General features: G+C 37.6%; 1 protein-coding gene across 1 annotated transcript in view; it reads right to left on the minus strand.

Moving 5' to 3' along the window:
- The window catches only part of LOC130247054 (glutamate receptor ionotropic, NMDA 2D-like), a 121636-nt gene that overhangs the window by 40610 nt on the left and 65781 nt on the right, over positions 1-15245 (minus strand). The window contains exon 3 of the mRNA XM_056480234.1: positions 10238-10504. Within this exon, the coding sequence (XP_056336209.1) occupies positions 10238-10504 (267 nt within the window). The remainder of the gene's footprint in view (positions 1-10237; positions 10505-15245) is intronic.

A 15245-nucleotide genomic window follows, 5' to 3' on the forward strand; every position in this document is an offset into this window, starting at 1 on the left:
AGAATTAATCAGTCAAGTTGTTGAACACAGAGGATGTTCGGCTGCCGTGGCCAGTGCTGTGGGGAATTGAGTCGGCCACCTTCGGGTCAGATGGAAACTGTCATTTAATGTCACGCTGCTCTGTAACATTACGGATGCATCTTCCCTTTCGTTGGGCACATGACCTCTTTCTCTTTGGGAGCCTTCACGTAAAGGCCAAAGTATGAGAAAAAGAGAGAGGGAGGATACATGCGCAATGAGGGAGAAGGTTAATGGAGAAATCAAGCTGGGAGTTTGGAGATTTACAGTATGCATCAGGAGTTTTGCTTTATGTTGCTGATTTTGGAGTGCTATAGAATAATTGCCTTAGGGCATTAGAAATGGCTTTTCTCTTTTCATTGACATTTTCATGTGTCTGTAATTAACCAATACTGTTCTGCTAATACAATTGGGGGGGGGGGGGGGGGGAGAAATTGAAATAGGAGCTAGAGGAGTGGGAATGATAAAAAAAAAAATGCTCAATTCAAATGGATTTATTTTTGATCTCATCATGAATGTTAAAGAGATCAAACAGAACAGAAATTGGATTGAAATTGTGTTATATACATCGGCAACATGCTCATATCAGCTGATGAAATGGGCAAACTTATATTATGGTTAGGCTCTGTATATGTACACAAACCAGTATATCGTTTTGTTGATTTTACGCCATTTTTATCTGCTGCTGATAGGAATAATAGATATAATGCTTGAAATTGTGTAATTACTTTGTTAATTAAGCAGAGTGTGCTCCATTGTACAGGCAACCAGCCAGCTTTTTCATTTTGTAAGATCTCTTGTTCAGGCAGTGATGTCTTAGGCCTCATTTTCACTGAGTGGTACAGTACGGTATGGTTCATGCGGTACGGGTCACCTTTATCAGGCATGTGTCTCCACTGCCAAAAGGTACCAATGGTACCCTTTTGGTGGGCATGGTGTTCAACAGAAACTTACATTTAGGCCTTATTTGCGGTCATACAGTGCATCTGGAAAGTTTTCATAGCGCTTCACTATTTCCAAAAATTTTTGTAATGTTACAGCCTTATTCCAAAATGGATTAAATTAATTTAAATTACAGGCTCAAGTCTTTTTGAATATTTTTTGAATAATTGCTGCATTTATCTTTCCCTCTATCCTGGCTAGTCTTCCAGTTCCTACTGCTGAAAAACATCCCCACAGCATGAGTCTGCCACCACCATACTTCACTGTAGGGATGGTATTAGCCTGGTGATGAACGGTGCCTGGTTTTCTCCAAATGTAATGCCTGGCATTCACTCTAAAGAGCATTTGACATGCACACATCAACCCTGGGACCTTATATAGACAGGTGTATGCCTTTTCAAATCCTGTCCAATCAACTGAATTTACCCCAGGTGAACTCCAATTAAGCTGCTGAAACATCTCAAGAGTGATCAGTGGAAACAGAATGTACCTGAGCTCAATTTAGAGCTTCACGGCAAAGGCTGTGAATACTTATGTACATGTGATTTTTCAGGTTTTTTATTTTTAATACATTTGTAACAATTTCAAAAAATATTTTTCACATTGTCATTGTGGGGTATTGTGTGTAGAATTTTGAGGAAATAAATTAATTTAATCCATTTTGGAATAAGGCTCTAACAAAAAAAATGTGGAAAAAGTGAAGCGCTATGAATACTTTCTGGATGCACTGTACACGATAAAACATATACAGTCAGTACTAACCACTCATCTTTATTCTTCACCAGCACTTTAACATCTTGTTAAAAAGTAATTTCGCCATTCCGAGTTGATAATAGTCTAAAAGGCGATAACAGTTAATGGGAGTTTGCTCATGTTTTAGATTACTGAAAGAGTCATTTGCTCCTTTGTTTTTGTTTTTTGGCTTCTCCTTTGTTTTTTCGCACGTCACTTTTGCGCTTGTCCGTTTCTAGAAGGATTGGATGTCAAAAGCACTTCAATAATCATGCACACATTATTATGATCAGCTCAAGAAGTTAATTATTTCAAACATAAATGCGCACGTGAACTCTCTGGAGAAAGTTAAACCACTCATGCTTAAGACGGCCTCGTAAACAACAATGGCTTTGTAGCTGTTCATCAAGACAACGACAGGGTTTGTTTGAGCTCAGGTCGACCATGGCTTTTTATTATATGTATATATTATTACAGTGTGATGTCTCAGTTGTGTTTTTAAAAATGACGCTTCCTTTGTTTTCATTCTCCTGACTTGTGCACAAGCTAGTGACATTTCTCTGTAAACCAATAGTGTTCAGCTGCGCATCTAGCTCCGCCTTTTGGTACACTTTTGTTGTGCTAGGTACCCTTTGGAAAGGGTACCCAAAAAGTTTGGACATGATTATGAAAATTTCCTTTTGAATGGTACTGTACTATAACATGCATATAGAAAATATCAGGTGATTTATACATATTGTTGTGTTTTTATCTCCCTGAAATCTGTATCGGCATCGACCCCCCCCAAAAAACACATTGGTCGGTTTCCAATAACATATAGCCAAAGGATTGTATTCGAATATTTAAATTTAATGTTGTTTCTAATAATTGATTTAACCATTTGTAATCGTTTTGAAAAATAGCTTAACATGTATTATATGAATTGAAATGAAAATAGAGCTTGAGTTTAAAGAGAAGTGCACTTTAAAGGTTTAAATTTTCAAAATGAGTCTGTAAAATTACTGGTAGTTATAGATGAGTTATAAGTACTCAAAGAAATCTGCCAGTAAATGTGGACAAAGTAAAGCCTTAAATATTAATATTACTACAACTTTATTTGGCATGGATATTTCTGTCTTCTAAGGACCTCTGTCGAACATTTTTAACAAAAGGAACAGATACATGCGCAATGACAGAGAAGGTTAATGGATAAATCAAGCAGGGAAAATGGAGGAAGTGACTTTCAGTATGCATGAGGAGCTTCACCTTATGTTGCTGATTTTGGAGAGCTATAGAATAATTGCATGGGGGCATTAAAGCTGGCTTTTCTCTTTTCATTGTCATATTCATATTTCTGTAATTAACCAAGACTGATTTGGTAATACAACTGTTAATTGCACTGCCAGTGAAGCCACTTTGTATTAAAATGGAAAAAAAAGACAAGAAAAGAAAATGAAATAAGAGCTGGAGGAGTGGGAATGCTAGCTTCATTGAATGAAAAGAAACAGCGGAAGAGAATGAACCGGACAAATCGCAACTGAGAGAAAGAGCCTTCAGTGCTGCTCACAAAAGAGATTGATCTATGTGGAGATTGGAAGAAATGAACAGATAAAAGAAGGATGTGTTGATGAAGCCTTTGGAATTACCCAAAAAATGAATGTAATATTAATAAATGTTAGCATTCAATTAAATTCATCGCAGTGGGTAGCACATTCACATCACAGCAAGAAGGTCACTGGTTCGAGCCTCGGCTGGATCAGTTGACATTTCTGTGTTAACTGATTATGATTTTGGTTTGCACAATAAAAATTAGTCAATGGGAAATACTTCAACGTACCTTTAAAGATACTGTATGATGAGTGGCTATTAAATACAATGCATAACATTTTCCTGAACATTTCAGGAGCATATATGCAGAGATACTCAATATATTTTAAACACAGAACCATTAATCTTTCAGGTAACAAAATATTTGTTAAAATTCCTTCAACAATGACATTAGAAGAATCATGCTAAATTGATTAAAAATCAAATATGATGTATGTATTTATGTGGTTGATGTAGTTTTCCAAACATAAAATTACAGAGCTTTCATTATTAAGCTAAATATTGTAAGGGCATCTAAAGACAGATTATTGGTAGATTTAGAGTAATAACTTATATTTCATGCATTCTAGTAATCAGTACTAGTCTTATACACTATTATGGAAATATAACTACTTTTCATTCATTCACTAAATCTTTATAAAAGTAAAACTGAGCTGCTTTATGTCCTGTATTCTCCCTATAAGTCTGATGGGCCATTAAAAGCCTGATGCATCAAATAGCCTAAAATAATACAAAAAATCAGAGCATATATATGCATCTGTTGCATCATACACAGAATATCTACTGCATCTGTTATAAGAACTGGCACATTGTGTTCAATTTATTCCTATGGAAGCTGAGCGTAATGCACTGTTCTAAATTTGAATGTCTCATAAAACATTTGCGAATAAAGCACCGTTTCCATCCAACAAGTCCAAGAGAACAAAATCATCACTTCCTGATAGACCGGCCGCAAATATTAAAAAAAAGCAGCTGCTACATTAGAAGGCCGTATATTCTGTATATAATAACTTACTTGCATCTTAGAACACACAGACGTTTTATACTGTATCCAATCATAGTCATATACTTATAGAATTATCTCCGCTCACACTTCTTGGACGATTTGCGTGTTCCACTTATGTTTTCCATCAAGGCTGGTCATCACTTTGTTTTCATATATAACATTTAAAAATGTTCAGACCTCAATGTACACCCAAACATACCTGTCACTCTCCGCCATTTTTATTATCACATGATCTGTTGAAGCAAAATCACATTTTTTGATGCGCATGCTGGAATTTATTCAGTAAATGCATTTCAATCGTAGTTTATGTGCATTTTTTCTTATCGCATAAAAACTTTATCCTACTCAGTTGAGCGCATAATTTTTTATGTGCATTTTCCAAATTTATGTACATCATGGTGTTTGTATCCAGGTTTTCTTTATGCAATATTCCAAAATGTGCATAAAAATGGGTGGATGGAATCACAGCTATTGTCTTGTGCATGCAACATATTTTAAAATGCATGCTCTATCTCAGCTGGTGGATGCATCTGAGCGAAATTCCACCGTGTGCAGTATACAGAGAGCAGAGAATTTAGAGAAGACAGAAATAAGTCAGGAACAATAACAACATGCCGGAGGTGGCCAGGGTTTCGATTTCTCGTGTCTTTTTTTAAAGGATACGTCATCTAATGTTTAAGGGCACCTATGGTGAAAAATATACTTTTCAAGCTGTTTGGACAGACATATGTGCAGGTATAGTGTATAGACCGTCATTTGGGGTGATATAAACACAGCCAGTGCTTTTTTTTCAATTTAACAACATAAAAACGGTGGACCAATAGGAGTGGTTTTCAGACCGACCAAAATTTTTACGAAAGGAGTGCGGTCCCCCCGCCCACCAAATTGATTGACAGCTGCGTATTAACATGTCCCAGTAGTCTCGTGTATAATCATATCAACAAGAGAGGACGAGCGCAAAGCAACCGCGAATAAAAAGTCTGTTCAGTTCGCTACGATCATCAATCATCATCAAATGTGATCAAGAGTGAGTTTTACAAGTTTAACATGTTTTAAAACAGTGCACGTGTGTAATGAATTACAGAGATTTACTTCAGCTTTACTTCATCACCACAGCCGCGTGACAGAAAAATTATAAAGGAAGACGCTTCAATCTCGGTTTGTGGATGTTAAATCAGGTTTATTTTGTACATTAACATAACAGATATTCATACAGCAGTGGAGATTAAACTGTATCCTATCACATATGCGTGCAAAAAGAGTGCAAAGCTAAACAAGCGTTCTGTCTGTCTGTGTGTGTGTGTGTGGTGTGTGTGTGTGTGTGTGTGTGTGTGTGTGTGTGTGTGTGTGTGTGTATCTGTGTGTGTGCATGGAACTTTGTAACGACATTGTGTGCGACTCATCGTTAAGTTGACTCAACACAACAAATGCATCAAATACCAATTGGTAAAGTTCTCACAAACGATACGTGAGATCTGCTTCCTTTATGTCTGTTTTTTGTCTGACGCAGCCGAGGGAGGAGATTAAGGCACACTGAAAGGCACGTAGAAACAGTAGGCGGACTAGCCTTAAAGGTGCAGTACAACAAAACAGCCTCCTGGTGCAAAAATGAATAAAATAGAATCTTATAAAAGGTATAATAAAAAATCTGATGGGTGTTTTGAGCTGAACATTTACAGACACATTCTGGAGACACAAAAGACTTATATTAAATCTGAAAAAATGGGGTAACAATACAGTAAATAAACACATGTTGCCCTCTGGTGGGATAAAAGTGGTAATGTCTACCCTCCACATCTAAGGAAAAATAAAATGATTAAATATAAATCAATTTTAAAATTGATTCTATCACTATTGCGATAAACTAATCTCTCCTCTATTATTATTATTACTACTACACTGAATTTAATTTAAGTTGAACAACTGTTAAATAAGTAACTGTAAATTAATCATTATTAAATAAAATAACTGAAAGTAAACATAATCAACTTAAAATATAGGAATTTTACCCAGATTTTAAATAAAAAGATCAAATACACATAAATAATTAATGATTTTAATAAATAAATAATAACAATCTGAAATACTCTAAGTAAACCTTTAGCATTTAAAATTAATTTTGATATGTAAAATTTAATTAAAATAAAATTTAAAGTTAATTAAGTTCAAATTGAATAGAAAGTATGATCAAATAAATGATCAAATAAAAAGCATTATGCTCCTTTTAGAACACTTAACATAAACATTTAAATTTGTAACCCTGATCATGTGTCTCCTTTGTACAGACAGTCAAGATGATCTTGCGTGCACTGAAGCTCAATATGCTCTTTGATCATTTTCAGATCATGCTGGAGAACATCACCATCAGCTTTAACACAAACATGTTGAGACAGCTGCGCAAGTGCTGCTTGCAGTTAAAGTAAAGAGAAATCTATCAAATATTAAGACATTCTGAAACATCACTAAAATTGCTCTACTGATAATTGTACAAAACAACACTCAGAGAGATTTAGTATGGTAATGAATATGTATATAGTAATGTTAATGCTTTTGGTCTTGGCGGCACAAATATGCTACGCTGCTGCTGCTTTAAAGCCTAGTTCACACTACAGGATTTTAAGCCCGATTTGAAAGTAAACGAGCTCGCCGACCAATCGGGTTGTGATCAGGGAAAAATCTGGTTGTGCTCGGCGCTGGGCAGTTTTTATGTGTAAAAATACTGAACAACGCAACAAAGAGGCTCGCTGAAGCATCGCCGACACCTCGCAGACGGAAGTCCAATATCTAGCATTCTGAATATTCCAGAGCAGTCGCCGTCTCGACCCCACGTGCGGTCGGAAGTAGTGATGAGTTGCAGCCAACGAAAGAGCATATCAGCATGAGCTGAATGTCTGTGTGCTCAGGAGCTCAACAGAAATGTTTGTGATTGGCCAGAATGGGCATCGATGCACTCGCTTCATTCTGCATTAACACGGACACGAGAGTAGGCTATATTAACAGTGAAACTAGAATTCTGTAACTATTAGAATTACCATACTGGTCTTTTTGACCGTTCTCATATAAAAAGCCATATTGTTACGTCATATTTACATTCAGAGCTTCTATTGAGATATTAAAATTAAGCTTTGAATATCTGTCAATAAAAATACTATATTTTTGGTAATACAGCCTATAAATATGTAGTTAAGATACTAAAAGACGCAAAGCTCTGGGCCTCGCTTTCATTTTCACTTTCAAACAGGAGCTATTTCACTACACAGATTATGCTGTTTTGAAAGATATATCTGAAGTAAATTTATGTTTTTGCTATCAGAAAGTTATGTTTATGTTAGCAGGAAGTTGCTAGGCAAAAGATGCATGCATATTTAAAGTCACAGCGAAAAGTAGCAGACATGCATGCAGTCATTTTGACTAATATGGTAATTAAACGTAGAAATGCTCAGTTCTTTACTGTTTTGTAATTTAAAAAAAATAACAATGTTAGAAAAAAATACACTGATATTTAGGAAACGTCAGGGTATTATAGATATGTTAGGTTTATTTCAAAGAGGTATTAAATTACAAAAATTAAAAACTCTCTGATTGCCTCTGTAGTTCTAGTGTTAAAGCCACATCTATCCACTTGAACCTTGCAGATTGAACCGCTGATGTATCAGCTGAATGGCGATGTTTTTAAATGCTCACTTAAAAAGTTGAAACGCTGTCAGTGATGTCATCAGCACACATGCAATCAATAGTGTTCAGCTTTTTCTGACGGCTCCTCCCTCAAAATTTGATTGGCTGTGGTTTGGTAGCTTGAGCTGTTGGAGAACGAGTTGTTGTCAGATCATGTAGTGTGTGACCCCCCCTATTATGGATCATTTACGTGGTGTCGAGTAGTGTGAACACCACAGCGATTAAAAGACACAAAATTAAGTCATCTAGTGTGAACGGCACAGCGATCTGCCGATGTTTAAAGTCATGTAGTGTGAGCTAGGCTTAAGGCGAAGAGCAAGTACAAAGACTTGCTACTCTCAGTAAATTCACAGACATGCAGTTGCTGCTGCAAACATAACATAAATGGAACCCAGTGTATTAGCATTAGCAAACATGCATATTGTATATCCGTGTAAGATGATTCTAAATGGATGAATAAAATAAACACCCCCCAAAGCAAGTAGATCTATCGTCAAGACATAATTGTTTTTTAGCACCACATAACGATGGAAATTAATCTTTACTACTTGTGTGTGCAGGCTAACTTGTTAACTTGTGTTGGCTAATTTGTGTTGTGCGGGCTAGGTGATATGGCTAAAATGCACTCTCGATAATTATTTTCCATATTGAACGATAACGATATGTATTTCGTTCATATAAGCTCTTAATGCTTCCTGATTTAAAAGAGTACCACAACAATTATTGACGCCACAAAAATTAGAGGGTCCATTAAATGGCATTAAACAGTGGCTGAAAATTCAATACATCTCTAACATCAACACACTTTTAGATTCTCATTGTTGCACATTTCTACTGTCTGATTGGCTCTTAGATCAATATAAAATAAAAAAGTCCAGAACTTAGCATTGTTATTGACATAAATTTTATCGTGATTCAATATAATATCGTTTATCGGCCCAGCCCTACTTAACACTAATGTACCAAACTATGTGTGCCTTGGCTACCTAGAAGTCTGGCTTAAAACAGGTGTACTAGATTATGTGTGCCTTGGCTACTTTGCAACCATCTTAAATTTAGAGATTAGATTATGTGTAGGCAGCACAGTGGCGCAGTGGGTAGCCTCACAGCAAGAAGGTCGCTGGTTCAAACCCCGGCTGGGTCAGTTGCCATTTCTTTGTGGAGTTCTCCCCGTGTTTGCGTGGATTTCCTCCAGGTGCTCCAGTTTCCCCCACAACTCCAAAAGCATGTGGTATTAGTGAATTGGATAGGCTAAATTGTCGGTAGTGTATGTGTGTAAATAAGTGTGTGTGGATGTTTCCCAGTGATGGGTTGCAGCTGGAAGGGTATCCGCTGTGTAAAACATATGCTGGATAAGTTGGCGGTTCATTCTGCTGTGGCGACCCCAGATTAATGAAGGGACCAAGCCGAAAAGAAAATTAATGAATAGATTATGTGTGCCTGTGCAACTTTGCCAAACGACATAACACTAGTGGCTTATGACTATGTGTACCTGGGCTACCTTAGCACTAATACCACAAACTATGTGTCCTTATTATAAAACAATATCATGTTTTAGGTTTTAGAAAAAACAAATAACTCAGCAACCTCCTACATGCTCATTATAAACTTGGTTTCAATGGTTTCAAAGAACTGTATGAACACACAAACAAGGCAACCCGGCACAACCTCAAACAATGTCCTGCTCTTAACTGTGCAAGGAATAATGAAGTGTTTTAAGTTTCCGTGATTTAAAAACAGGATCCAAGACCACGCCTGCGGCACTTGTATACATACACAAGCAGCAAATATTTTACAATTCCAAGTAATCGACATACGATGCGTTATATTTAACTAATGCAGCATACAGCAGGACTTAGCCAAACACATTTAACATGGCTAATGAAGCATCATCTTTGATCCTGCTGAACGAGTCATCTTTAAGCAGTAAAGTATGACATTCATCTATAAAGCTAAACTTAATCTATTGCTTCTGAACATGGCTTGGAAACATTTCTGCTTATGTTTAAACTCAAGAAAGCTGTATACATTGATCTTGCATTGAAACATATGAATGTTCACTTTAACAATAAACAGATCGATAGCACATGGATGAAAGTAAAAGATACTTATCTTAGATGTTGTTTTGGAATCAATATATAAATAATGCACTGCAGACTGCTAGCACAAACGACACTGAGGTATTTAAATGTGGAGGAGCAAGCTGTATTTATACTGTAAATACAGTATATAAATAATGTATGCATGTTAGACTGTATTTATATTCCCATTGCTGACCTGAGCTTCATTCTCCTTCAGCAGCCTGCGGGTACGAGCTCCTCCCGGGTCATCGGTCAGGTTGAGCATCACCACGCTCTTTCTTTCCCAGCCGATGAAGGATCCATCTATCATGCCCTCTACCATGGCCAGGAAATCCTCATAGCCATGGTGGCGCGTGAAGACCACTGAAAACGCAGTCCAATCAAACTCCTCCAGAACCTCAAAAATGACTTCCAGCTGCAGGCCAGTGGAGCATGAAAACTGCAGGTAGACGGAGCCACTTTCCTGAAAGAAGACAATTTGGGACATGGTAAGCCTTAATGTGCAGAACCATGAGAGGCACTGAAAGAACTAGGGCATCCAAATTGAGAATGTCTGTTCATTCAGGATTCAACAGGTTTCAGAAAGCGATGTTAAAATAAATGAAATAATTCAAGTTAAATAATTAATGTCTCCTAAAACTATTTTTTGTCAAACCTGCCAATGGCTGGTAGCATTAAAAAAAAGTACCAATTTTTTTTCGCAGGCAGTTTGTACTACTACTACAGTAACTAATAATATTTACAATGTTTTTTTAGTTCATCATTGCTGAACTTTGAAGAAAACATAAACAGAATCCCCCTCAAACTGTTCACTTCCATTTCAGACAAAACAATGTTTACGAAAATAAAAACCAAGACGAGCATTTTAACTCGTAAGTGTTACTGACAGCAATACACTGTGAAAGTGAACTGAATTCAGCCCTCTCACACTGTTTGAGAAGCAGGTTTCTCTCTGTGCGGTTACTCACTGAAAACAGATGTCAATTCTTTCAAACTCCTCGCAATGCTCATGAAAACCCTGTCCTGAAGTATAAAAACCAGCCTATGTGTTTTATTAAGATCGGTTCTTGCTGTCGTGCAACTTTACCTTCCTTTGAAATAATCGGGTACAGACGATTCAAAAACTTGTGTCTTGTGTTTTTTCACTTGTGTAATGCAAAAAGCAAAATAAAGGCACAGGTAGGGAGGGGTTAATCAAAGCTGAATGGTCAGCAGGGCACATCGACCCAGATACCAAAACTGAACGAGCGAAGCGCCAAAAAAAAAACCTCATTGTAATTCTCATTACATTGTAATTCACAAAAAGTGTACCCACGCCAACCGCTAACTACCTAACAGGCACAGTACGTTAACATTACGCTAGACTGACGTTGTACCCCAACGTCATAGGACATTGCATTTTGTTTGGAAATGAAAATTGGGTTGACGGCAGAACCCAACATCAGGCCAACGTCAATGTACAACGTTGGACAGTTGTTGCATTTTGGTTACTTTCCAATGCAACCTTAAGACAACAAAATATTAACGTCTAATGATGTTACAGCTTGATGTTGTGTGGACGTTACCAATATGATGTCTATGAGACACTGGATTTTGGTTACCATACCTGACGAATAAATGTCAGCATTCGACGATGTTGGCTCTACATTGGATTTTGGTCACTTTCCAACACAACCTAAAATTAACAAAATATCAAAGTAATTTCACGTCGTTATTGGTCGTCAAAATAACATTGTTCTTGTATAGGTTCTGGCAACCTATATCTAACCTAATATTAACGTCATATGACATTGTGTGTCTGCTGGGTATAAATGCTTGCCAATACTTAGAGTAAGACACCTAGATGTTTGTTTTAGAACATGGCAAGTTTGTCCCCTTAGCTTAGTTTGTCTGGGCATACACAAATCCCACAATTGCACTCGAATCCACACCAAAACAATCGGTCCAAGATCGGCTGAATGAGGTGGTCACGGCTCGGTTGAAACGAACTCTGGAGTGGTTCGGTTGTAGGGACAAGGTAATATGATCCAACGAACTAACAAACCAGACAATTTCACAGTGTATTATGGTTATGTAATAGGCATGGCTATATGAAGAGAGAATCATGAGTAGGACGGCATGTCATTCCTACTGGTAAGGTGTATTTCCTGTCGAAGAAACTGCGATAGCATGCTGTCTAACTGAACTATGGACTTCTGATATGGAATAGATATATATTTTACAACCATTGACACTCGAAATGAGGCTATGTATGAGAGTAAGTTTTATCACAGATTTTTATTTGGTGACGATGTCTGTGGATGACACCATTACAAATTAAAGTGCACAAAATTTTTTGCTTATGTCTTATTTCTCATCATCATAAATTAAAATAATGACATTTAACAGCTGAGCGGAATCCTGAAAAATAAACCAAACTCTGACTAATGGGAGAAGAGTTTACTCGCATGTGAATTGTTTTAGGGCGACGCAGTGGCGCAGTGGGTAGTGCTGTCGCCTCACAGCAAGAAGGGCGCTGGTTCGAGCCTCGGCTGGGTCAGTTGGCGTTTCTTTGTGGATTTTGCATGTTCTCCCTGCGTGGGTTTCATCCGGGTGCTTTGGTTTCCCCCACAGTCCAAAGACATGTGGTACAGGTGAATTTGGCTAAATTGTCTGTAGTGTATGAGTGTGAATGAGGGTGTATGGATGTTTCCCAGAGATGGGTTGCGGCTGGAAGGGCATCCTCTGCGTAAAACATATGCTGGATAAATTGGCGGTTCATTCCGCTGTGACGACCCCAGATTAATAAAGGGACTAAGCTGAAAAGAAAATGAATTAATTGTTTTAACAATTTTGGTCCATTTAGAAACTTTGCTGTGTGAATGCGAACTACACCGAGAACAAAAAGCACAATTGCAACTTTTTTAATCCCTATTTCAGAACAAAACAATCAATCTACAGGTGCACGTTTGATGCTTGGCGAGTGTTAATTTGAGACCCTGGCTACAAGGATAACTCAGAAACACTCTAACAGTAATACATGTAATTTACAGACATTTTAACTTACTACCTATTTAGAGGTTTTCCACCTGGATTTGGCCTACCCAAGTTGAAAACCTTCCAATACTTTCTAACTACAAAATTTTGGTAGAGTTTTACAGGAAAACTTTTGAAATGACATCAAAAATGGTCATTTGAGTTATTCTACAAGGTGGTCACACACTGGCTATAAAACAGCCCTTAATACATGAAAATTCTTACTCTGTGTCTTTAAGGAGAACTAACTATTTTGCACAGTTTCTTTGTGCCCCTAAACTGCTTTATGCTTTCCTAAATTATTCAGATATGAAAATCAAGCGGTGTTGCAGTTTCAGTCATCCGCTGCCCCTTTGTTTCAGTGTTTCTCATTCATCAGGTATTTTTTCCTTCCCTCCATTTACCCTCTGCTTCTTACTCATTCAGATCAATACAGTCATTCTTAATACCCACACAGCATGACGTAAAGGATTCATTGCTATTCATAAGCCTGTGTTTCAGGTGACATTAGTGTCCTTGGCCGCTTTAGGATTCGAAACAGTACGTTCGGCTCCAGCTCATCTCAGCATATTTTTTATATCCCAGAAGGTGACCATTCCACTGTACAATCGAGGAGATTTATGACTCTGACATAAAGCCGTATTTCTGATAGTGAAAAATAGCAACGCTTAGTCTGACACTTGCTAATGCATCATAATCATGATCAAATATATCATGAATGTGGCGTGACACCTGTTTTGTGCCTGCTGGTGACACTGGCCATTAAAGAAAAAGTGTGCCGCCTTTGTAATTGACTTTATTTCTTGAAATTCAAGCGCGCCGAATGTGACCTCTGTAGATTTCTGAGAGATCATTTGTGGGCAGATGTTTTGTGCGTCTTGCAGCTGCTAAAACAACACAGAGTAAATATTTTAATTGCAGTGGTGCAAATTACATATACACAGACAAATCATTCATTTAAATGTCAGACTACTCACATCTGCATGGAAAATCGTGGTCTGAAAAAAAAAAACACTTATAGAAAACATTTCAAGTGTATTTATGTCTTTGGAGAAGCTTACATGGTGTAAGGGTGAAGTGGGAGTTTCTCTAGAAGTGGATGCTTGTCTCTGTATGCTTTAAAAACATATTTTTCTTAAATGACTTTAAAAGCATATCACACTTGGTATTTTATCAATCCAATCACAAGTGGAAAATGCTAAATCTAGATGTAAATTGGCTTTTAAAATTGACCATACACTACCTGACAAAAATCTTATCATTGCTCCCAGTTGTATGAGCAACAAATAACAACTTGACTTTCTGATGAATCATTTGTTGAACTGCATCCCAATCATCACAAATACTGCAGAAGACTTATTGGAACCCGCATGGACCCATGATTTTCACAGTGATCAGTCAAGTTTGGTGAAGGAAAATTCATGGTTTGGGCTTTCATTCAGTATGGCGGCATGCAAGAGCTCTGCAGAGTGGATGGCAACATCAACAGCCTGAGGTATCGAGACATTTGTGCTGCCCATTACATTACAAACCACATGAGAGAGCAAATTCTTCAGCAGGATAGCACTCCTTCTCATACTTCTCATATACATCAAAGTTCCTGTAAGCAAGTAAGGTCAAGGTGCTCCAGGACTGGCCAGCCCAGTCACCAGACATGAACATTATTGAGCATATCTTGGGTAATATGAAGGAGGCGTTAAAGATGAATCTAAAGAATCTTGATGAACTCTGGGAGTTCTCCAAGAACGCTTTCTTTGCCATTCCAGATGACTTTATTAATAAGTTATTTGAGGCATTGCAGAGATGTATGGATGCAGTCCTCCAAGCTCATGGGTGTCATACACAATATTAATTATTTTTATAATAATAATAATTTCTTGCATTCATTCATTTTCTTTTTGGCTTAGGCCCTTAATCCAGGGTCGCCACAGCGGAATGAACCGCCAACTTATCCAGCATATGTTTTATGCAACGGATGCCCTTCCAGCTGCAACCCATCACTGGGAAACATCCATACACACTCATTCACACACATACACTACAGACAATTTAGCCTACCCAATTTACCTATACCATATGTTTTTGGACTTGTGGGGGAAACCGGAGCACCCGGAAGAAAACCCACGCGAACACAGGGAGAACATGCAAACTCCACACAGAAATGCCAACTGATCCATCCGAAGCTCGAA

The sequence above is a fragment of the Danio aesculapii genome, chromosome 19, assembly GCF_903798145.1.
Source record: "Danio aesculapii chromosome 19, fDanAes4.1, whole genome shotgun sequence".
NCBI lineage: Eukaryota > Metazoa > Chordata > Actinopteri > Cypriniformes > Danionidae > Danio > Danio aesculapii.